Source organism: Solea solea, chromosome 10, assembly GCF_958295425.1.
Source record: "Solea solea chromosome 10, fSolSol10.1, whole genome shotgun sequence".
In the NCBI taxonomy this organism is placed as follows: domain Eukaryota; kingdom Metazoa; phylum Chordata; class Actinopteri; order Pleuronectiformes; family Soleidae; genus Solea; species Solea solea.
The window spans coordinates 3,126,423-3,150,894 of NC_081143.1; the positions used below are offsets into that span (position 1 = coordinate 3,126,423).

The following is a 24,472-nucleotide window of genomic DNA, read 5'->3' on the forward strand; positions in this document are numbered from 1 at the left end:
GATGTCACGTGTGCAAATATTCCAATTCACGCAGTGCTGTTGAAGAAAATACAAAATTAAGAACTGGGTGCAGTCATACCGGTAATCTTGTCCAGTTCAGCCAAAGTCTCCTGGTAGGAGCTGATGATTCCTCCATATCGTGTTATCACCTCCTTCCTTAAGTTGTCCCAGTGAGGAGAAAGCTCCCCCAAATCCCTCAGATCCCGCAACCTAAACATAAACATAGATTAATGATTAATGATTGTTTCATTATGGTTTTCCATGAAACTTTATTCACTAGATAATCAATAGATTACTGCAACTTGCATGGCTGCTTCCGAACTCCTTTCAAATGATCTTAACAATCGTTAGACTATACCAGTGGCCAATCAAGAGTGTTTGTTTGGGGAGCGGCTGATTTTCTGCTAGGAAGTACAGCCTCATTCAGTGGCTCAATATTTGCATCTGAAAGGCGACATCAGATGGACAGATATTATTCAGTAACCAGCCCTCAAGCAGAGAAAGAAAATTGTGCCGATGATTTAGAAATTCATGGTTGAAGGAGGTTTAGCAGGCAGTGGTATCGAAGACAACAAACACGAGGTCACATGCATTAGTTTCATGATAACGAGACCAATTTTCGGTGATTACACATCATGCATTTTGTATGCGCCAATGCGTCTTTAAATGAAACGCTGCATGTACAAATGCTTGTTGGCTCCAGTTATTGTTCAGATCGGGCATAATTGTCTGAATACATAATGTAGTAGTTACTTCTTTGTTGTAGTTTAACTACTAAAACAATACATTACACATATATGTACATTTATTTATATATTTGTATATATGTATATATACACACATATGTATATATATAAATGAAATGGATTGTTTTAGTCATTGAACTAGAACAAAGCATTGTTTATTTATGGAAAATATGTTGGTTGCAATGTTAATGCAATGAGACAACCTCGTTTTTGCAAATGAACACCAGGAAGCTTCAATATTTACAAGAAAAAAATAAAATAAATCTAGCCTTAGAAAAAAATACTAAAAAAACAAACACAGTCATCGCTACACTTTTAATGATGCACTCTAATAAAAGCCTTGAGCTGAATAATTTAATGATGTTAGGACCCTTGTTTCTGAAGATGACTGCATTAACGGAGATTATCCAGCTTTTGAAGTAGAAGTAGAGTTGCTGCACATTTCTCCCTGGTTTCAATCAAACATATTGTTTCTACCCACTTAGGATGAAGTGGCCCCTGGTAATGCAAATGGGCAATTTTAACCAATCATGGGGTAATGTTCTCTGATTTTCAGATTTGTATCACAAATGTTATATGTTACTACGTTGATGTAGTGCTCTTAAAAATGGAAGCAATTCACAACAATCTACTTACTCCGTCCATATTACCTTTATGTTGTGAAACGCAAGTTTACAATCCCCAATCTGAGTATACAAGATGTCACTTGACGCCCGAAGATTATGCTTGTATGCACATAAAAACTCAGATTTATGTAGATATCGTCAGATGAATGTCAAACCCCCACATTTACTATTCTGCACAGTGAAAGGCCAACCATCCAAGTGATGTACAGTAGCAATAAGAGTTTATCCCTTTTTACTTTGATGTGGGTGTTTATAGGTGATTATTAGATGTGATAAACTGCTTGATACATTTTTGCTGCTTCTCGTTGATAAGAACAAGAGACAGAAACACAGATGGAAAACAAATGTATCAAGAATGAAAGGACAAAGAGAAGAAGAATACAAGAAATACAGCAGCACAACAGTACAGTTTTCACATTTCAACTCAACATTTAAGGCAGCTATTAGAAAAAGAAAACCAAGGAGAGACACTAAGTAGACCAATGTGTTGAAATGTATTTGGACTGATGACTGAGAACACAATGGAGAATATAACACATTTTCCAAAGGGGAAAGACCTGTCTCGTGGGCACCTTTATTTCATGGTGCGTTATAGTGCCTCTTCAATTTAATCACAGAGGGCTTTGTGTGCGGTGTCAATAAAAGCTGCGTGAGATGACTGAAGAGCAAATGTCTCCTTCACAATAGATGCAGCTCTTTCCAACAACCACTGTCATTAATTTGATCCCTAATGTACAGAGCAAATGGAAACAGTGAGGACTGATGTTAAAACGTCTCTCACAGGATTTTGACACACAGTCACAGCACGCGTTTAGGAAATATGAAGGGAGCAATTTATTCAAAACCACACGTCGACAAGTCACACATGCATTCGTTATCATTACACACACACACACATTCACTGGAGGAACGGACCACCTCTGTGTGCACAATGGAACACGACTTTAGACACTGATGTGAACAAACAGAGGGAGGAAACATCTGAGATTTATCACCGCGAAAGCAAACTAAGCCACCCACACCTACACCCATCCACCCACCCACCCACCCACCATCCACCGCTGCGCTCAAAACTTTGCTGCACTAACTGAATCATTAAAAACACACAGTTAGCACCAGTGTGAAGCTGGCTGACAGGATCCGCTAAATAGAGAGGCACCGTGGAGAAAGACAACATTTAAAGCGGATTATAGGAGAGGTGCTTAAGCGACCAAGCTGGATATATGGTTCACATGCCTGTTAATAAACAAACGTATAATGTAGTCATGGTTTGGAGCCTGCTGAGTGCTCATGAGCTGCATAATACAGATAAGACTTTTAATAAACATTGTATAATTGTCTTCTAAATTTAGCTGTGATTTAAATGTTCAGTTTGCAGAGCTGATCATCTTTTATTTAAACAGAAGGTAAGGTTAGAGACACGGGGGGGGATTCTGTGATTGTTCCTGTGTGTATGTGTGTGGTGGGGTAACGGTGTGTGTTTGTGCACATGAGCGTGTCCTTAAACTCACAGTACATGGTGAACACAAATCAAAAGATGCAGGAACTAGTACCAGGAGCTAGAAACTGTCCCAGAAACTATCTATGTGCGTTTCCAACACAGGACCAGGCCTTTTTTTGTCCCCCAAAATGGCCCTGGCTGCTTGGGAGGTTACACTTTCATGTAGTTAGGAACCATCAGGCTGGACATTCCTGATTGGTAGAAGCATTTCATTTCATTGGCCAGTTTTAAAAACCTAAAGCAGCAAACCAAACATGGTGATTAATGCAGCGCTGGTTGTGCTTCAGTGTTTTATTTCAGCTGACCAGTCTCTGCAGCGGCGTGTCAAATCTCCTCGTTAAAAGTCCAACAGTTCATAAGCTTTGACTTTGCTTTGTTTCTCGAGCTCGTCTCTTAACAGCAGCGCAACATGAATCTCCTCATATTTACTGATGCTGTTGTTTTGTTAGGAGTCATGTTTTTTTGAGGGGGTTTGTGTGACCTGCACTGACTTTAATGTGTCCAGACTCAGTTTTTAAAAGGATCTGATCAGTTTCCTTAGTTAAGAGTTTGTGTTACATTTCCGCCACCTGGTAATATAACACATTACAACAGATGTAACAGAATCTAAAAATGCGTTGTTCCTATTCGATGGACTTCTGGGTGGACACTCATTGGCTGGTGAAACACCATTACCCTCTGTCCTCGTGCTAACCTGTCCTCAATCACAAAGTATTTATTAGACTGGACTTTAATTGCAGTAATGTGAAAACCAACACTTTTTTATAATTTTCTACTTTTGCTCTATGTTTTTGTAAGTGATGTTCGAAACTAAATAACTTCTAAAAGTTGAACGGAGAAATAAAATGAGAAAATGTCACCGTTTATTCAATACAGACAGGGGACAGACTCCAACTAAGCACATTGTTACTTGTGGCATTGATGGCAAAAATGGTCAGTTAATGACTAAAGTGAGTTTGTCTGAAGGACAACTGTTCTGCTGCATTTTTGACAAAAGAGCTGCTTATTGAGTGTTTATTGCCCCCAGAACTCAGGGACCCACTTAGTTGCAGTTATTACCAGTTAATGTGCGTTCTGCACCAGTGGCACGATGTTCAAGGATTCATGTGAGGACTGGGAGTTGGTGTACATGTGGGTTTATGAGTGTGTGTTTGTGTGAACGAGTAGCAATGCTTGTCGTTTTCTGGACCCATGGGCATAGAGGCTTCTTTTAAAGTGTTAAATACAGGCAGAACTTTGAAACAATCCTTTACATGGGTTTGAAAGCTATGATGGTAACGGCTAACTATAATACGATAGTGGTGATTGCTTGAAGACAAAATGTCGTTAAATATGTACTGTGTTGTATCTCCATTTCAATACTAAACGTGCGCTAGAACACGATTAGAACGAGTCACTAGTTTGTTTAGAGTCAGCTGTTTATCACGGATGACGGATCGTCCTACGTGATTTTCATATTCCCGTAGCTGCAGGTTTTTTTTGCTGCAGTGAGATCGACGGTGATTGGACAAATGTGTCAAAAATGTCACTTCCACGGAAGCTTAGCTTCTCTTGGAATCAATGGGTGGGTGCAGACACTGGGCTTCTGCATGATGATTGGAGGAACTGTCTGAAAGGCGTGACCAGTTTTTGATTGACAGCGTTGCAGAAACATACGCAACAGCGGAGCCTTTTCTGCCTCAGTCCTGTGTGGATTTTGCGAGGGAAGTTTGAGACAAATAGCTGCTCGTTGTGTGTTATTTGCTCGGCGATATAGACAATATTCGTTTGTACGAACACACTGTAAATAAAAACTCTATTGTAGCATTTCAGTTTTACATAATTATCCTTTTTCTTGTTCAAGTTGTTTTTTAATGTCCATTTACGTATGAATAACTGGACCTGAAACGAGCTTCCCCTGTTTCAAAGACCAGCAACCGCCACTGATGTACAAACTGAACACAAATGAGGTCCCATCTTGGATGGGGGTGTTACTTTGGATTTTTAACGGTCCTCCATTGCACACAAAGGAAAGACGCGAGATGGTGTAATGTGAAATGTGGCAATGACATTAGGATTAACAGTGTGACTCCACAGATGCTCACCTATTCATGTCCTCCTGAATGTAGAGAGACAGCAGCTGTTTGGGGACGCTAAAGGACAATGTGCACTCTTCCATTTGTTCCCGTACTAGCATCCACTTGTTGTCCACTGTTTGAAATCTGTACACCTTGCATACTGGGTTCTTGAACACTGAGAAAGGCAGGAAAAGGAAGGAAAGAAAGGTACATTGAATGATCTGACACAGTTGAAAAAAACGTCACGTTCTCTAAAATTATTCTATGCCTGAGAAAAACATTTTGATCTAAAACACCTTTGACAAATGGCAGCCTCAAGGACACCACAGACAGAAACTCTTCAAAAGCCACACAAGGTATGAAACACAAATTAAATTCTATAATCAATAACTGTGTCTGCCATAGATAAGGTATTTGTCATCTCTTGACGCTCTCTTTCAACATCAGCGGCAACACAAGAGACAAGCAGCCAGAAATGCACAACCATTGTCCTGTTATTTGTCTTATTATTTCCCTATTTTTATTTTAATTGTTTGTTTATTGTATGAGAGTGTGACACAGAAAGTTTTATCATTCTGAAACTTTGCTTAGTAAGCCTACCACCAAACTCTTCTGTTAGTCTCATTTCAAATACAGCCTAGTCTTCTTCATTTTTGCAGAGAGTGGCTAATAACAGCAATCGCAGTCTGGAAATGAAAAACAGCTCTAATGCTCTTATCTGCATGCTGGCAGCAGAGGGCAAGGAAGCTGTGGGTCTTGAACAGTGTTTATTACTCGTTCTTCCTTTTCTCTGCCACAGCCTGAAAAGAAGTCACTCAATAAGTAAGAGCTGAAGCAACCCGGGCAGAATGCTGACAATCTCGCTTTAGGCATTCAAACAAGCGTGGCACCATTAAAATATTTTTGGTTGCAATCAAAAGCATGAGGCACACTTGTGCTCTTTCTGAAAGTACAGACAATGCTCACTTTGGTGACTGCTTGGCACTGTTTATGTCAGCAGCGTTACACATTTGTCCTTGAGTGTTTAAGTTAGATGATTGCTGCCAAACAAGTGCGTTTAAGGAGGCTCACTTAAGTGTTAAGTTCTTATGTAGTAAGATGATAACATTGTACTGTTAACAAAACGAAATGAATGTACTGATGTTTGGATGTTAATCTTGTACAGTACTGTGCAGACGTCTGGACCAGCTTTGTTGTTTTTATGTCTAAGTCTAATTCTGTAATCAGAATGCTGTGACTGAATGTTGCTCCTATATATTAGCACGCTGTCAATAAGTAACTCATAGAAGCTGTTTTTCAGCTGCATGTATGTTTCTTATCTTTCCTGGATGTGTTCAAACAACATATCTAAGACAGTGTGAGGCATGGCACTAACATCTGCTCTTATTATGACATGCTCAGTGAATGACCATATCTATGAACAAATACGATTTCATGCACATCCAAAGCCTGACAGTTTCATCCTAAATGCATTGATGCTAGAGCATTATGGGATGGGAACAATGCAAACATCCTTTATTACCATGAACTTAATAACAGTATTTTTGCTTTAACTTGACTGCTAGGAGCATATTGTAGCTGAACATAGACACTTAATACATGTTGAAAGTACACTGCTCTGCCACATATGGAGAAGTGGTCGGTCACATGGAATGATGGTGTTTGTGTTTCGGATAACTATGTACACAATTTGATTCAATTGGGAATACTCTGTGTTTAGCACTTAAGCAGCATAAATATTTTGTAGGTACTTTATCTTCATAAAAAGCTTGATTTGTTTTCCAAATATGAGGATGAAGAGGAGAAGATGAAGACTCCAAGAACAACATTTGCTGACTTCCATCCCCATCAGAGGATTAACCTCTGACTCTCCACCACCAAACTGATCTGACTACCAAGCAGACGCTTCTATTTGCCTTCTTGACACCTCTTAAGAAAATGACTTGCCGAGATATGCCGTGCGTGGGCTCCGCTACATCTCTGCTCTCCATGCGCTCATTTTCAAAGCTAATAAAAGTGGAAGACTAAATTACATTACTCAGTCTGATGGGGTCTGCAGGGAGGGTATTGTTTTGACGGGCTGCAGATGTGCACCTGCAAACATGGATGCAGCTCATGAGCTAATCACAGATGAAACAGTAAGTGTCGATGACACCATGACAACAGGTGTGGGGGGGGTGGGGGGACGTGGGTAAAAGAGGAACGGGATGTGTGGAACAAATGAATTCATGGGATGAAATAAGGTAACCAGTCCCAAGTCACCTCCGGTCACAGACTGGTCACACAGCCGGAGTTATGTCCTTTTCAGGTCAAGTGTTTTTCTGCTCACTTACCAGTGAAAGGGCTACAATTCTGAGCTGCGGTAAATTAGTCTCATGCAGCTTTATACCTTTGCTTTACTTTGGTTAGTCCATAAAGAGAAGATTCAGTTCACCACATCATGAAAAACCTCCCACTGCTCCTTCTCACGGCATGAAAGGACTTAATCAAATGAGGTGGTACGGTTTATTGAAGGACATTTAAATGTTTATGATATGCAAATCAACATCAAGTTTCTTTTGGATGAAGGGAAGTTCTTCTTTCGATAAAAATGTTAGATACAAAATACAAAGAAGACAGAAATCAGGCATAAATTGTTGAAACACTCTCTTAAACCTTTGATTGTTGTACTATTCAGTGAACAAAAGTTGTCATTCCAGGTGCTCATGGAATGAATCATACCTGGCCCTGTTGCTGGGTTATTTTCTCTGTCAAAGCAGACATGTGATGCAGACTCACAGACCAGGGGACACTGGAAAGGACAAGAACAGAGAGAGAGAGTTACTTGGCAAAACGTTCTAACAGCAGAAATGGTAGAGCAGTTTGCTAAAGAGCCCAAAAGTGCAGCCAGACAAAGCTGAAATAAATGTAGTGTCTATCAGATAAAATATAGACCAAGACCAAACTGTAGTCAGTCGCTCCTTTAGTCATGTGTGACATTCAGCTGCACTGATCCAAGGTGGCTCTCAAACTAAATCCATGATTCTATTCAAATGAAACTTAAATGAAACATCGTATATTGAGCATGTTCACACCAGTGCTATTTAACACTACTTTTCAAATTAAGCACAGATACAAAGCCTGAATCAATATTTTAATTGCCGTTTGATTTGCACTTGCTGCAATAAGGTAATTTAATTTGAACACCACAGCCGTTACACGGATATAAACTGTAGCCACAATTAAAGACGAGGCCCACAGGAAACCAGCAGAGATGTGTCGGTGTAATGTCCTTCTTTTCTCTTTAGATGTGGACGCATGTTTCATTTCACAGCAATCACTGATGTCACAGCAGGTGACAGCTGGAGGAAAACACCCACTGTGACAACACTGATTGGGTGGTGGGTTGGTAATTTGTCATCTAAACTACATTTCAGTCTTCATTAATTTACCATGCTGTACTTTCCTCCCCTGATGGGTAATGTTAAATCACTATGCACTGACAGACACGACAGAACCATTCTAATGACGTAATTAAATGTCATAGTATGGTGATATTTCTGTAAGAGGGAAGTGATATTATGTTGGTACCATTTTATTTCTACTGTTATTATCAAGTAATAGTTGATAACAACAATGGAATATAAGAGAGGATACATTTTTAACAATATGGTTATCATCAATTGTGATTGACACATCATTTTAACATAGTTCCAAGACAGAGCATGAGGGCTGATGAAACATCACACAAGCACATATACAACAGTTATAACAATTATAACAATTAAGCTTAGCTAACATGAGTTCAACTCTATGTTTAACCTTTAAAGTCAAAGCTTTTATTTCACACCTGAAATTGATTAGAATTTCACTTGCTAGTGAATTCCATAATTGACAGCCGCTACCATTCATTAGTTACTCTCTCATTGTCGTGTCTTTGGATAAAACTGAAGAGGGATTCAGGGGCAAGATAACTGACATGTTTAAGAAAGCAGCTGTCAAACCCTAGAAAATGTATGAAAAGGATGCCAGCAGACAGGCGTCTTGTCCATTATTGTTAGTGGTTAATTATATAGGGAGGCAAGATGTCTGATTTGGGGTTTGGGATGTTTGAGCTCAAACTGTTATACAATATGAAAAATGTGAGGAAATCAAAGAATGAATAAATAGCAGAGCAGCCTGAGGGGGTATGTAGTGCCTCATCAATTACAATAATTAGTACTGTTTTTTTTAAACATTTTTAGAACTCTTCACATGTTTCTCAAATTAGCGATGATTATCCACAATCCATCGTAGGACTTTGAAATCACAGACCTCCTGTATTTCTTCTTTTTGCATGGGGACATTTTCTATTAGAGAAACACAAAGAGATCTTTTTTGTCGAATTCAGCGTGTCAAATACCTTTTTCAGGTCAAGAAATTCTGCCTTTACGACAATAACCACATCCATTTTTTAATGAAATAGCAACTGGCTGTTTCTGTTGAATATTTTGGTGTAAAGCCAAATAGTTTTTTGATGAAGAAGTTAATTGGCCTCTAAGTGGTAAAGCAGGTGGGTTGCCAGTGCCACCACCTTCTCAAGCACCTTTGACAAGACGAGAAAAAGAGAAATGAGCTGGTAATTATTTTTCAGGTCTCCTGCTTTAAAAACTGGTGTAAAACCGCAGCTTTACGAATATTTGTTCTAATTCGTAAGTTAATGAGGTGAATCTGAGGTTTAAGCAATGTATGAGTATGTTTCTTAATCAATGTACAAATTATAAATGTCCTTTGCCTTGGAGTTGGGTAGTTGTTTTTAATAGTTTCTTAATTTTTTGCCTTCTTGACCTCTTGTTTCTTGTTTTCGCTGTTTTGTAACTTCGTTACTCCATTAATTTTGAGTTCACTCTTTGAGTTAAATATTGTGTTAAATCTTGTAAAATTATATTTAAATGTTCACATGCAGTTTACAATTGATAATTATTAATAAAAAAATGGATCCTTGATTTAAGATAAAGGTAAAGAAAAGCAGAATTCTTATATCGACAACAGCATCCATTGACTTTGCCAACTGAAATAACTTTAAATAGCTGATTTTATCAGCAGCAGTCGATTTAGAATGGTAATATAAGCCCTAGTTTGACATTTTTAATATATGAAGTGGGCGTTTTTAAAGGCCATTGACGTAAAGGGGCCTTAACTATTCACTTAATACCTACATATATGATACTATGCTTAAACTTTGGGGCTAATGCTGTCTGAAGAAAGATCTGAAGCATTCTCAGAAATAGATTATCTATGTACAAGACATATAGTCATAAATAAACAGCTGGACATTAGTCTGATATTGCAGCATAATTCTGGTGCCTCAGTTAGTCAAGTACGTGTCCTCAGAAATGACCTAAACGAACTAAAGTAACAATCCTGAATGAACTGATGCTGAATAAAACTGACAAACTCGCAAAAAAGCTCAGAGAAGAACAAAGAGCATTTGGAAAATTCAGTCAGAGTAAAAGGCAAGTCTATGATAATAAAAAAAAGTACTAACAATGAGCCAAAGACCACAGCTGTGAAAGGAGCCCTGTTTTAATTGTAGGCAGTAGACAGCATATGTTCAATGACTCTTTGATGACTAAAATATGTAAAGAGATTAGATCAAAGGTGACTGGAGTCTCTTTATTGTTTGGACTCACTGTTTTTGTGGGGTCAGTGGGATATTCATGAGAGCAGCATCCACCCAAACAATGAGAGGGAATGATGAAACAACGCCCACACACACACATACAGTACATGATTCAGACTCAGTCTCACACACACACACACACACACGACTGTGGTAAACTTCCCCATAAGTGAGTCTCGTGTCCCATGTCAGCCCTCCCTAGTTTTTATCATATTCCAAGAAACACAAGGGGATATGTGCTGTGACAACACACGCACTCGCACACACGGCAACATATTCATCATGGCGGCATGGGCAGATTGTCCGTGACACTCTGGAGCCTGGCAGGGACCCTTCCTGCACCAGAGATGCCAGAGATGAAAGCCAGTCAGCCATGGAGAAACCGTTGGTCAATTATGTAAGAGAGTGATTCACTCACACACACATGCACACGCAAGTCTCCATGTTGCCTCACAGAAAAAAACAATACATTTAAATGTTCCTTCTTAACAGATCAGAAACAGTCATAGTCTTTAATACTCCACTGCTGGCTCTACAGCACACACTCACTTTTCCAAACAAATCTGTGTCCACTAGGAATGGATAGAAAATCAAGAGTACATACAACTTCATTTGTGGTTTGGTGGCACCCCATTTGGAGGAAATAATCTTCAGGATACTGTGAAATTCTGACAGGGAATATTCTTTCTGCCTCTTTCTCTCCCCTGATTATGTGAGTTGCTAAAGAGCCGAGTTAGGCTGTAGTATTGTATGAGATTAGCGAGGAGGAGGAGGGGAAGGCAGCAGCTGCGAGAGAGACGCATCCGGCAAAAATCAGGTTTGGCAACGGAAATCCAACTTGAACACAGTTAAGTGTATAAGAATGGTAATTTGGTAGTTTCTCTCTTTAATTAATCCCTTTGACATGCCACAGAGAGACAACACAAATGTACTCAAAGACAAAGCACACACACACACACACATGCTGTAAATCCTCATTGGGCTTTCCTGAAGTTTATTTAATCTGATTGGTGGACTTGAGCAGTGCTCGTCTAATCCCAGCATTAGCACAAGGTATCTCAAGCATGGAGGCTTGTGCTTCACCCTGTTTTACCTTGTGTGATGGAACGTCAGTGGCGATGTGGTCAACCTCCTCCATCTCCCCCATCTTCAGACGACTCACCACCACAGTTCCAGCTGCACACACACCATCAGATGACCTGAAGGGAGAAAAAAAAACAAAAAAAAAAACATTTGAAATTAACTCCTTAATCTGTTGAATAAAACATCTGTTGAGTTGAATGATATTTTCCTCTGGTTAATTCCCCTCAATCCACCCACCCCCCCCCCCCACACACACACAACTGCCCAAACCTCATATGTCTATTTTCAGGTTGTGGAATAATAAAAAGACTTAAAAAATGAAACTGGGATATAAATGCTTGTATTATGGCTTATCTTTTTCTGACAGAAGAGTTCTGCATGCAGACTAAATGAAAGAAGCCTACACTCCGGTGAGTAGTTGATGGTGAAGGAATGTTTCATTTAACTGTCCAAACGGCCATCTCATAAGCAAACTGTGTCTCCCTGGCAGACACAAAATGTATACTGGAGTTTTCATATCAGGAGGCCAGACCAATCACTTTCCAAATCATGGAGAGATGATTAAGGAGCTGATAGAAAATCTATAATATTGGCAGCAAGACAGACACTCTCAAATGAAGAAAAATGGCTCCTGGGCAACGCACGACCAAGTCTGATCACCTTAACAGACCCATCCCTAATGTGCTCAGTTCCACTCCAGTTGAAGAAAATATTGGATGGTGTGTGCCAGCTAATGGTGTAAGGAAGGGGGGGTGGGGGACAGATTACACACCCCTGCCTGAGGAGGGGAAGAAAAAAAAAGCAATGATGGTGAAGGAAGCAGAAAGGACGCTTTCAAGACCAATCCATCTTGGTCGGATATAAGGAAGAAACTCTACCCAAGGGAAAAGAGGAGAGAGAAGGAGACGTGTTGCAGAGAGGTAGGGGAAGAATGAGAGGGAAGATGAATGGGAATGAAAGTGCAAAGATTTAGAGAGAAGGAAAAGTGTCTGTAGTGGGACACAGGGAGCTTCAGTTAGTGCTTAATGTCTTACAGTAGTCCCCAAGCAGAGAAAATAACATGAGTTGGTGTTTAAATCTAATCATTGTCCCTTGCCAGACACCTGTCTGAGTGTTTACTCCCCCATCTCCTCCCCCCCCGCCCTTCTCCGGATTGAAGCGCGGTGAAAGAAAGTCACCCTGACTTTGAAAAATCAGTTTGTACTGAGTGTGTCCCAAAAATAATCCAGGGAATGGAGATAAACATGCATCACATTCAGTGAAAGTCCTCGCACAGCAAACGTTAGGGGTTACAGTGGCCGTCTACTCTGCAGATTGTTCCGCCCCATCTCCAGGTAAACACACCAAAGAGGCTTTTTCAAAGACAGTTTTACGATAATTGATTCATTCCTTTGAGAAATAAAATTTGTTTTGTATTTGTGGCAAAAGCTAAACTCAGAGCCTGTTATAATAATAGAAGAAAACAACTTCTCTGAAGCTCCTTCCAAGAGGCAGGGATGATTATCCCTGCAGCCTTGTTTACCACCATGGGGCAAACGGTTGTGACGTCACCCATAAGAATTTTGAACTCCTGTATTAATGCCTCCAGAATCGCGATTTGGCCGGGGGCCATGTTGAAGTTTTCGAAACAGGGAATTCAGATGCATCACCTGCAACCATGTCACGGCCCCTCCCTCGCCTGTCAGGGGAGTGTCCTCTGCCAGGCGAGGGAGGATCATTATGATTGGGCACAGGTGTGTTTACATTGGTCTGTCACACACTAACCTCGCTCTCTCTGCTCTGCTCTGTTTCCAGATAGTGGACTTTGTTTGTTCTTTGTTTAAGTTCTGCATTCAGACATATGTGCACATACACAGGTTATCACACACTGATCCTCACACACTGCACACATTTCCACTTTTAACACACTCACACCCCATTCTTGATTATTGTTTATTTGGTTATACTATTAGTTACAATAAAAACCTTGAATTGGCCCATGCCTTACATTGTTGTCATGGGCTAAGAGCCAGCTTGTGACAACCACGACACCAGCTATCAATCACACTAGGGTCCACTCATATGTGCTGTACTTTATCGCTTATTTTCTTTTAAACAGGAACATCATTTACATGTTCTATTGAAGAAGAGCTGAAACTAATGATTGATGTTTACTGACATTTAAAATCAAATGACAAGTGGACTCATTTTCTCCAAGACTTCCACTCTAATGGAGTTCTTCTTCTAATAGAGTCACCACATGATGGCTATTCAATATATTACTTTATACTTCTTGATTGACTTCACCGAGGAAAGACTCAGTCCCTTTTTATATATGATCTATGTTCACCACATATATTTTAAAATCACCGCAACCGTCATGTGGAGGATAAAGCCGTAGAAGATGGACGGATTCTTTGTGCGTTTTGAGCATTTTCGGCTGCATACAAACTTTGAGGGAGCTGTAGATAAAAATGAAGCTTGTGTTCCTCTCCCCTCTCAGATGCATCCTCTTCCATTGCTTTCTCTCTCTCTCTTTCTCTCTCTCTGTCTGTGAGAGTTGGCAAGGAAGCAAACCTGCAGATTATTCTTTGCCTGCAAGCCCATTTTTTTTTATTTAATTGGCCAGGCATCTCTTTTATGACAGCATCTAATCTGGTGGCTTTGTTAAAGTGACAAAAATAATGTGCTAAAATGTCTGCTGTGCAATGCATAAATAATTATTTACCGGAAAAACGCCTTGACATTTCTTTATCTGGATAATTTCTTATTAATAAACACATTTCCCAACATTTGGACATACAGTGCAATTTGCTTAAAAACAACTAAAAAAAAAACCAAGAAAACATATTTGCAGCTCCACAATGTAGTGACCTGGGTTTTAGTTGAAAACAGAGGAGTAGTTAGAGCCTTTAAAAGCATATTTTATTACTTTCAAAGACAAACTCTGTGTGGAGGCAGCAGAGCGGTGCTGCAGCCGTAGTATGCCACACACATGCTCTTTAACTGGCCTAAGTTTTTGCTGCAGACGCTGTTCTATACTTATGAATCAATGTAAAACAAGTTCATTCTGGGGAAAATAGACATGCTTTGTACAACAAAATGTTGACTGCACTGACTGTTAGAAGCATTAAGTGCAGTGACATTCAGCAGCACCTTATGGATTTAACAGTCTGTCAGGTTGCAGTTAGTGATCCAAAGAAATATGACAACCCTTACGATGAGGATGAATGAATCTACAGTGGTACTTACAAGGGAAACATGTCCACTGGGACGTCACACATTTTCACAGTGTGTCTTAAAATGTAAAAGAAAGACACTAGGGATTATGGCAATTTTAGCACAAGTGTTGTATTTGAAATCAAAACATAAACTGACAGATTCTTTTTGTAAACACATCCTTCACAGCTGAGCTGGATAAACAGGACGTGAGTAAAGCAAATCATTGACGTGCTATCAGGGCAAGAAAAGCAAATGCGCGTTTACATAATAATGCTTATGTTGTAGAATAATAATAACAATAACAACATTATTTGTTTTGCTGCCAGCCAAAGGCAGGAAGGAAAGTTTTTCAGAGTGATGCCAAACATACAACAATTGAGATGTTTCCAGGAGGTCTCAAATCCAAAGCCTGTGGGTGGTGAAAGTTCATCAAAAATGTTCAAAGCAACAATACTTCTGGGGCCATCAAGTGCTTTTCTCTGCATGGAAACTCACAGAGGAGGACACTTGACAGCTGCAGAAAACATGTAAAATGCCACTGGAATTTCCTCTTCAAACTAAAAATACACAGCAGGGCCTGGAAAAGCTATTTTGTTTTTTCTCTGCCTTTGTCCACACAATATTTGGCTGTTGATTTATAATATTATCATGGCTTCTCTACACTGTGTGTGGAATGGAGTGGTAAGGGGAAAACAGTTGCCATGTTTCTACTCAGACAACAAGAATGCGACAGCCTTGAAGTATAGCACTGGAAGTGTAGATGGAATTCTTGACCTATATAAAGCTGGACCGGTGAGCTAAATATAGAGCTGGCTACTATTCACCGAGGACAGATGTTCGGACACGGGACTGTAATAATGGGGAAGGCCAGCTGTCTGAAATGAAACTGCTGGTCCAGATTTTTATTGGGGATGGATGGCATCATCATGCGACTCAGCAGTAACTGCATATATTGCAGCTTGAGGACTGACTCAATCAATAAGAGTTCCAGTGTGTAGCATTGTTCATAGAATCAGCAGGGGAGCCTATACACTGAGCACTCTACACTAGTCTGTAGTACTGAAAAATCTGCCCTGGTTTTCTCTTAATGAACAAACATACATTCAGAACCTTAACTGAATGCATAGCAACCTGTGTATGAAGTATTAGAGTTTTACAAAAGTTGTGTAATGCAATAAACTCTGGCTGCTCTTCTCTATGTTACATTCTCAATGGGAAACACAGTGAAATTGTATTGTCTTATAAATACCTTGACAAGCTATGCTTTCAAAACAATATCAATAAAGTCACGCAGTCTTTGAACCAAAATCTGTCTCCAACAAAAACGAAACATGACTCCCTTCAAACAACAGCAAACAAATTGTTCAGTCACGACTACGGTGATGTAATTAGTTTACATTCCTCAGTCTCCATTTTTATCACTCTGCCTGTAGATTTATCAGTGGAGACAATTTTAAGACACATCGTTGAACCCTTAACAAACACAAAGGATGGCAGTCATTGTATTCAGTGCATTCAACTCATGTACAAAGCACTTCTTTAGACTATCTCTCATGTCTCTGAAGCTAAAGATTCAATTTCACACTGTACCAGGTCACAAAGTCATCTGACACTTGAAAACACACGCATTATTCTTTTTTTTTTTTTTTTTTAAATATGTACGGCAGAAACATACAAAATCAGAAATAAATTGATAGATTCTCTCAAATCAAACTCATTTTCAACAGTCCTGGGCCAGTGTGAATGTGTGTATGTATTTTCTGTTTTATTTATTAGATGTAATGTTGCAGGATGACCTTCAGAAACAGAGCTTGCCTCCTTCCCTTCCCTGGTTTCAATACAGCAACAGTGTGTTCCTTTGTGACGTTTGTACGAGATATTTTGTGTGAAGGTTTGTTATGATTGATGTACGAATTTTAGAATTATGTGGCACCTCAGTGACCTTGATCTTTGAGCACCAAACTTGAGTTCCATTAGCCCTTGCATTCACGTAAAGGTTGTTTTGTCATTTGAGAGGAAATTCACTCACAGCATTCGTGAAACATCATACGTACACACAGACGGCGTGGACATTTTTAATAATATTCTGTTTGTGCGTCCATGGACACACAAAGAAACAGAGGCGAATGACGTCTGACATACTGACTCACATTTACTTTATAATGCAACACTCATGTCCTCATCACTTAAATCGTGGCATGTGAGAGAAATCAACTTAAAAATGACTGTCCATCGTTTTTAAATATGCAGGACAGTGTTCAAATACTTGGATATGTTGTATTAAGTGGATATGGATGGATGGATGGATGGATGGATGTTCTCTGCACAACACAAGAATACTCCTGGCTTTAAACACGGCCATTTCCATTACCGTCCTGGATTTAACTGCTGTTCTTCATCCTTATATTCATTCAAAATTTGTATTTTTGAATAAATAAGCTGATTTATGTTTTTACTCTTTACAGGTAGCAATGTGTATGTTTTTATTGCAGCTATATTGTATCTACATGCTTTCCACTAGCATTGTGAATGTTTGATGACGTGTCACTGTAATATAAATACACATTTACTGTACCAACCAAAACATGCTTCACACAATAGCTCTAATTATAATTGCAGCAGGTTTCAATTCAATCTTTCTTACCCTGTGTGTGTGTGTGTGTGTGTGTGTGTGTAGCGTCACATTTACATTGATGACACATGCACAGTACTTTTTTTAAGATTTCTGACAATGAGAGTTGCTGGCATACAGCAGTGTAAAGTGCTTGAAAGGCTGAACGCAGATCGATGACAATTGAATAAGGGTGGGCGGAAGTAATGGTTGAGTGGGAGAGGGCAGGTGGTGCAGTGACACGAAGTGTACTGTACACCCGGATGACGACTTTCATCATCGCTAACTCAATAAACACTTCATCATCAATACTTCAGTGGGGTCAAAGCACTCGAGCACACCTCACTGCAAAGACTAAACAAACACAAACTAAAAATAATTCTCACACGTCAGATTGTGAAAAAAAGAAAGTCAAAGTGTCTTCTTCTTAAGTCTGAACCAGACAGATGCAGCAAATGGCTCCATTAGGGTTTCATAATTATTTTTAAACAAGCTGTAAAAAGGATAAAAAAAGACTATCTCTTCATCACTGTCAAACAGATGGTTTTTGTGCTGTTCTTTAAACAGAAGCCAGCCAACAGCAGCAGTCGCCAGCATACTTCAGACAAGCATGCACTTCACTGGATGAGGAGGATACGAGGTACGTTTTGTGAACAATACCTTGATGAGAAAGTTTTAAAAAACTATCTCCATGCAGACAAATGTTTAATTAGTCTTGGTCCATATTTGCACAAAACATCATCATATCCCGTGACCATTCCTGAACATGCTTGTATAAACTGGGGAAGGATTGGTAACATGCAGTTGTAGCTTGTAGTTTTTGAAGGATTGGACTATCAGGCTGCTAGCCATGACTTCACATTTACACTAGTTTCAAATAAAAATCTGACTTATCTTCTCAGATTTCACTTCTCAAATGTCAAAGTAGAATTTTAATGTAGGCACATTTATTTATGCCCCCCAAAAATCCATAGCCCCAAACAGTTACTGTCCCCAGCTCCAACCCATTAGAGCCTCGATGTCAGATTGTGTGCAGCTGCCGTTTGAACCTCAAAAAATGTGCACAATTATTTTCAAGGCAGCGTAGTCACGACTCAAAACCTCACAATAGACTTTGATGTGTAAAACATTTGATGTTCCTCCTATTGGGGCTATTGAAGTCTAAACTTGATCATACTTATTACGCTGCTTACCTGCTCCTACATAGTAACAAATGGTGCAATATAGTTAGACTATATCCTGACATTATACATCTAAACGTTTGTCTTTGTCCAAAGGGTTTCTCTCCTCAATGTAACTGTTTAGACAAGGATCTGTCAAGACGTTATCCTCATGCAACCAAAAAGCCCTCGCAAACAACACCTTGTGGCTTGATAAATAGATTATGTTGGGTCAGATCAATGTGTCTTACCATGTGTGACCTGGAAGGCAAATTTAAAGTCCCCGTGTCTCCCCACAGGAAAAAGTGTTAGTAACCACCTTACCAAATCTGAGTTGCTTAGTGCAGTGGTTCTCAAACTTGATTTGGTTTGAAGAAGAAGGAGAAGAAATCCCCCCCCCCCCCCCCCCCACGACTCTCACGAAATGATTTATTTTATTGAATCAATATTAGAACACACGTTTCACTTTTCTTTCAATAATTTCTTGTGCAAATAACATTTTTGCTTTAGTAATACAAATAACCTCAATATTGCTTCGTGAGAAAGCAATTTTCAGATAATAATATGAAATGTGCAATTATAACTATAATAGTGTCATTTTTTAAACAATAAATACATTTGGATAACAAAGATATACTTTACCAATATCAATAATTTGCTGTGAAAATAACATGTTTTTGTATTTACAAAACAAATGTTGGCCCCTGCCAATGTTTTGAGACACAACACACAGAGAGGTCTTTGGTGGCATTTTGTCGTCGTGAATCATTGTTCCAGTCGGCTGACGTTGGCTTGTCGTTAGTTTCTGAAACATTGCACAGATTTCTTTTTGCCTCTGTCAGAAACTTCTCTATTATCCAAACCTTGTTACTAGTGTAGATTTTGTTGTGGTACGTCACTTAAATGAGTCCGGCTTACAGCGAGACCAAAGGTTCCACCTGCCAAACTTTAGTTAGGACTTAAAAAAAAAAAACAGAACTCGCGCCCCCCCTGGAAAGTCTCCACGACCCCCCAGGGGGGCCTGCCCCACAGTTTGAAAAAGGCTGGCTTAGTGTTTGAAAATTAGGTTTTAAATCAGCTTCATTCTGAGATGGTGGAGGGTGTGGCTACTAGAGCCATTGCACACACTCACACGCCATATTCTGGTCCACTACCCACTCAAGTCAGGGCCAGAGTCCACGAATGTCATGGTTTGCCAGTGTTTGTACAGAATATTAATGTAAATGCTCCAGTTACATGTAGAGAAGCATTTTGGTGGAAGGTCTTCCTTCTCATAATACATCCATGGTGTATGTTGGCCCCACCCGTTGAGAACTCTACTACCATCATGCCTTTAGCTGCTCATGGACGCACGGAGCAAGTGGAGTAATGCTAGTGCACGAACTCTTTGGGCCGCAAGTCACACAAGTCAGAAACCTGCATGTCAGTCACTTTCCCGGCGTATGCACTGAGTGAGCCGCTTCATAGGAATGAACAGCGTCAGACGGGAGGAGCTCCATCCACCTCTAATAATACATCTATGCTGCAGGCTCACAGCAGGAGTCTGCTCCTCCTTCTGTTCTTCTCTACTTTATTTCCTCATCTATAGGAATTATGAAGTGTCCAAGCTTTTCTGTGTGTTTTATCATCAAGGTAAGTCACAAGGTAAGAGCAAGTTTTAAAGTGAACAGACAAATCTTTAAGGAGGAGTTATGAAACTATGGCTCCTGTGCATGGAGCAATATTTGTACACACACACCTTAAAAAAATCCTTTATTCTATAATTCACATGTTCTCAGACACTATTTTCAATAATGTGTGAAGAGGAGAAACTGTATTTGCTTTAAAGGTCTTAAAAGACACTACAGGCCACATAAGACTTCTCTAAATTTGGACGAATATAAAAAATGAATAGAAAACATAAAAAAATCAGGTTGAAGAAAGAAAAGAAAATGACACACAGGGAGAAATAATGAGAGCAATTCCTTAGTCTATGTGACATGTGATTGTTTCATGCTGCATCATTAGTGAAGTGTTACCTGGAAAGCTGTAACTGGATTGTGTCAGGTCGATCTATGTCAGAGAATCTTAGAAGACCTAATAGAAGTGAGCCATGAGGGAAAAGCACTTCCATGAATGACACCTGGGGAGGAAGCACTAACATATACAGCTTTGATTCAAGCAGGTGCATGCACATGACACAATGGGCAAGAAGTTGTGTTAGGGAGGAAGAAAAAATAAAATGCAGAGTGTGTGTGTGTGTGTGTGTATGTGTGTGTCTGCGAGAGACAAAAAGAGAGAGAGGAAAGTAGATGGAGAGTTTGTTTGTGGTGGTATAGGCTTGTTGACATAGGTAAGCAGTAAATGATAGGTGAACTCTGCTCCAGTGACTCTTACTGTAAGGAATTGAATTGTAGGAAGGGAGGAGGACCATGGACCAGCTGAGCTGGGTGGTAATATAACAGCACACTCTCACATGCATGACATCGCCAGACTGTCGGCCATTGATTGGTCAGAGTGCCGTCACAGGAAGAGACGTCCCACAAGAATCAGTGTGCATGCCGAACTATAGATCGGTTAAAAAGTCTTTACAATCACAAACCCTGCCGCTGTATTTCAGTTCAGTGGCTGTGTCAGACGGAGTCTGTGCTCCGGTCGTGGAGGAAGTACTGAAGACAACTTCTTTACAAGTCACTAGTCACTCGTTTGTGTGTCGCGTGTAAAAGAAAGTCAGCGTAGTTTCAGTCAGCCGTGCAGTGATGACTCCACCCAAGTTGAGTAGGTACTTTTGTAGTGGAAACACAACCTAAACCGTGCTGAGGCGAGACGAGGCGAGCTGGGACCACAGTGGAAAAGGGCCAACAGACAGACACATGAGTTGAGAGTGTTTCTTGGGAATGATTAAGAAGTGAATGCAAAGGGAAACCTTTACTTGGCATTTGCCTCTTCACTTCTTGGCAAGCTTTTAATATATGATCCAACATCAACATGCCACAGAATTTATACTCTCTTCTCTCTCTCTTTTTTTTTTTTTTTTACTTCAGCTTTGATTTAAAAAATATCAAACACAAATTACACCCCCTACACACTAAATTGAGTAGTTATGGTAATTAAAAATCATTGCTACAATGGACAGCCTTATATTTAATTAGAAAATGATAGACTTGTCTGAAGTAGTTAATCTCTCAGGTGTGTTTTAATAAAACACAAACAACTAGACAATGCCTAACATAACAGAATGGAGTTCATGAATACAAGTGATCACTGTGAATTGGGATTACCAGAAAATGGAATACTATGGGGATGAATAATTTTTGAGGAACTAATAAATTAGTAATCCAGAGCACTTTCCAACATAAGCTCCTATCATAGTAAGCAGATGTGACATTTAGCCTACTTGGAGGTGTCAGGTCATGGTTCCACTTTGTTGGATCCAAAGTGGTTTAGAGAAGATTCTACTGGCAGCTCCCAAATGACACAACGCTCCTTGGGACGAAGCAACTGTCAAGACACAAGTGTCTGGAAGAAGGGTTGCTCAGCTGAGGATCCAGCTGATGGAACAGATGTTTTAGGCTGAGTAAGGAGTTCGGAAAAATCTACTAGTTTATCTCTGCTGGTTTGTGGCTCCATTGAAGTTAGGGTGGCCATTTCCATATCACCAAAAAGAGGACACACTACTACACAACAATTTTGTCCATGATAACGATGATGATACAGTGATTCTGATTCTCTATTTGTATCACGAGGAAAAAGGTATTTCTTCACAGGATTTGTATTTATTCACAACAAGACATCTGTTTCAAAAACTGACAACTGAGATCTGGGTTCTGAGATCTGAGAACTGAGAACTGAGAACTGAGAACAACACCTTGAAAAAAGCAGCCTCCTGGTCATGTACAAGCTTCTCGATACCGGCATGCTCTTTTGACCATTTGTTAGCCACAGTCTGTGCACATTTCTGTCTATGTTTTTAACCAATGATATATCAGACGTATTTGATCAACAATGCTTTCAGACAATTATTTGTTAGACCATAGATCTTAGGGCATTGGACGTTATGCTGCGTTCCAGTGCAACTCCAAAAGGGAAGACAACTGATTGTCCGGCTGGACAGGGTATTTAAAATCTGACAATCAGACTAAATCCGGGCGTACTGTATGGCCACCCTAATTGTAGTCAGACAAACTCTGATCATTTCACTTTAGACTACCTAAATAGTGACACAAATATTATTACTGCAAAAATATTACCAAAATGAGACATAATGAAGTGAAATTAAATGAAAAAGTACTTGCAGCTTGATAACAGATTTTGTTTTTTAGAGGGAAAGTTTAACCTCTTGGTGATGCTAGCTAGCATTTATGCAATTAATTAATTTTTAGCTTCATATTTAATTTCACAGAATATTTCCCACCTGACCTGCAACACTCCTGTTTCCTGAGCTAAAATGATAGTTTTATCTGGTGGCTTGAACCACAACATTATAGAATCTATATAATGCAACGTATGATAATATTTGTAGTTACTGCGCATAAGTCTCTGTAAGCATGTTTTCAGATAATAACAAACAACAAAATGCCCATGCAGGTGAATTACAATTGACTAAATATTTGACCTTTTCAAAACATCTTTGTGCATATTCATTATTTAGATGCAAGAAGATGGAAAAATGTGGGTCAAGTTTAAAAACAGCAGAATTATCCTTTATAAAAACACGTACTGTGCAGATTGAGATCATTACAAAAACATTTTTCTCCAGAGGCTCATTGATAAAGGAAGCAAAGGGCCACACAGTGAATTATGACAATACATCAAAGAGATGTAAAAATAGCTCCATGAAACAAAGCCATGTGTGCTGCAAAATACGCAGTAGTGGTGGACAGTTTTTTTTTGTTTTTTTAGTCGCAGAGACATTACATTTTAAAATAAAAGCCAAGCTGTGTTTCATCAAAACTTTTCAATATAAACAAATATCAGTCAGACAAACACTGTGATAAACAGTGCTGATGAAGTCCACTCTCAGTGTTTCTCAGTATACCTGTGTCACCAGGCAAAAACATACACATGAAGGACACAATGTACAAGTAACGTGACACTGTTTCTGTTAATGAAAACCAAACAGAGGCAGAATAAATACATCATTAACAACAACAACAAAATCACCATAGGTTACATGCTGCAGATCCAATATGGATCTCATCATATGTCCATATGTGCCATTAGTAGCACATGTGGCAGCACAACCTTATGTTCATATAACGCTGCTTCTCATTGATTTGTGGGGGTCATTTTGTACAGCAGGACCCATTTTGCCCTGGTGTGGTCTAAGGCTTCATCTCCCTTAAAAAGCCAAAGTCACTTTCAGAAAGAGTAAGAACGGTCAGCGCCATCTCTGGTATCAAAACACTCCTTTGAAATGAGGTAATGTGAGGCAGCTCAAGATCCAAGGCTGTGTTGATGTAGGTCATTGATACAGACAAAGCAGTTGGTTATCATTCTGCATGCGCTCCCTCTCAGGGTGTTAAAAGGGACTGGAATTATGTAAAGTTACAGCACTTCTCCCTGGAAAAGACTAACATGGGACAGCACAGCACAGGAATGTGACCTTTGTGCAAGAAGAGGAATAGTGAATTTATGGAAGAAACTCTGTGCTTCCTTCTCTCCTCCTTTTAGATGAAATGAAATAGTCAAATCCTCAGGCAAGGTATATCCTTTATATTTCCCTTTACTGTAGTCATACCACTTCTCCTCTCACTTCCTCTCCAAAGTCCAGCCCAGACACACGTTCATGGTGCAGTACGCCATTACTGGAAGATAAATATTTGACCTTGACCTAAAATGAAGGTAGCAGTTTCGGTTTGGACTTT

At 39.6% G+C, this 24,472-nt stretch overlaps 1 protein-coding gene across 8 annotated transcripts in view; it reads right to left on the bottom strand.

The window, feature by feature from the left end:
• Positions 1–24,472, bottom strand: part of inpp4b (inositol polyphosphate-4-phosphatase type II B) — a 254,171-nt gene that overhangs the window by 42,053 nt on the left and 187,646 nt on the right. For all 8 annotated transcript variants that reach the window (XM_058640949.1, XM_058640948.1, XM_058640950.1 and 5 more), the window contains 4 exons: positions 11,665–11,770; positions 7,652–7,721; positions 4,958–5,105; positions 80–210 (listed from right to left, as the gene is read on the bottom strand). In XM_058640949.1, coding sequence (XP_058496932.1) covers positions 80–210; positions 4,958–5,105; positions 7,652–7,721; positions 11,665–11,770 — 455 coding nt within the window. The remainder of the gene's footprint in view (positions 1–79; positions 211–4,957; positions 5,106–7,651; positions 7,722–11,664; positions 11,771–24,472) is intronic.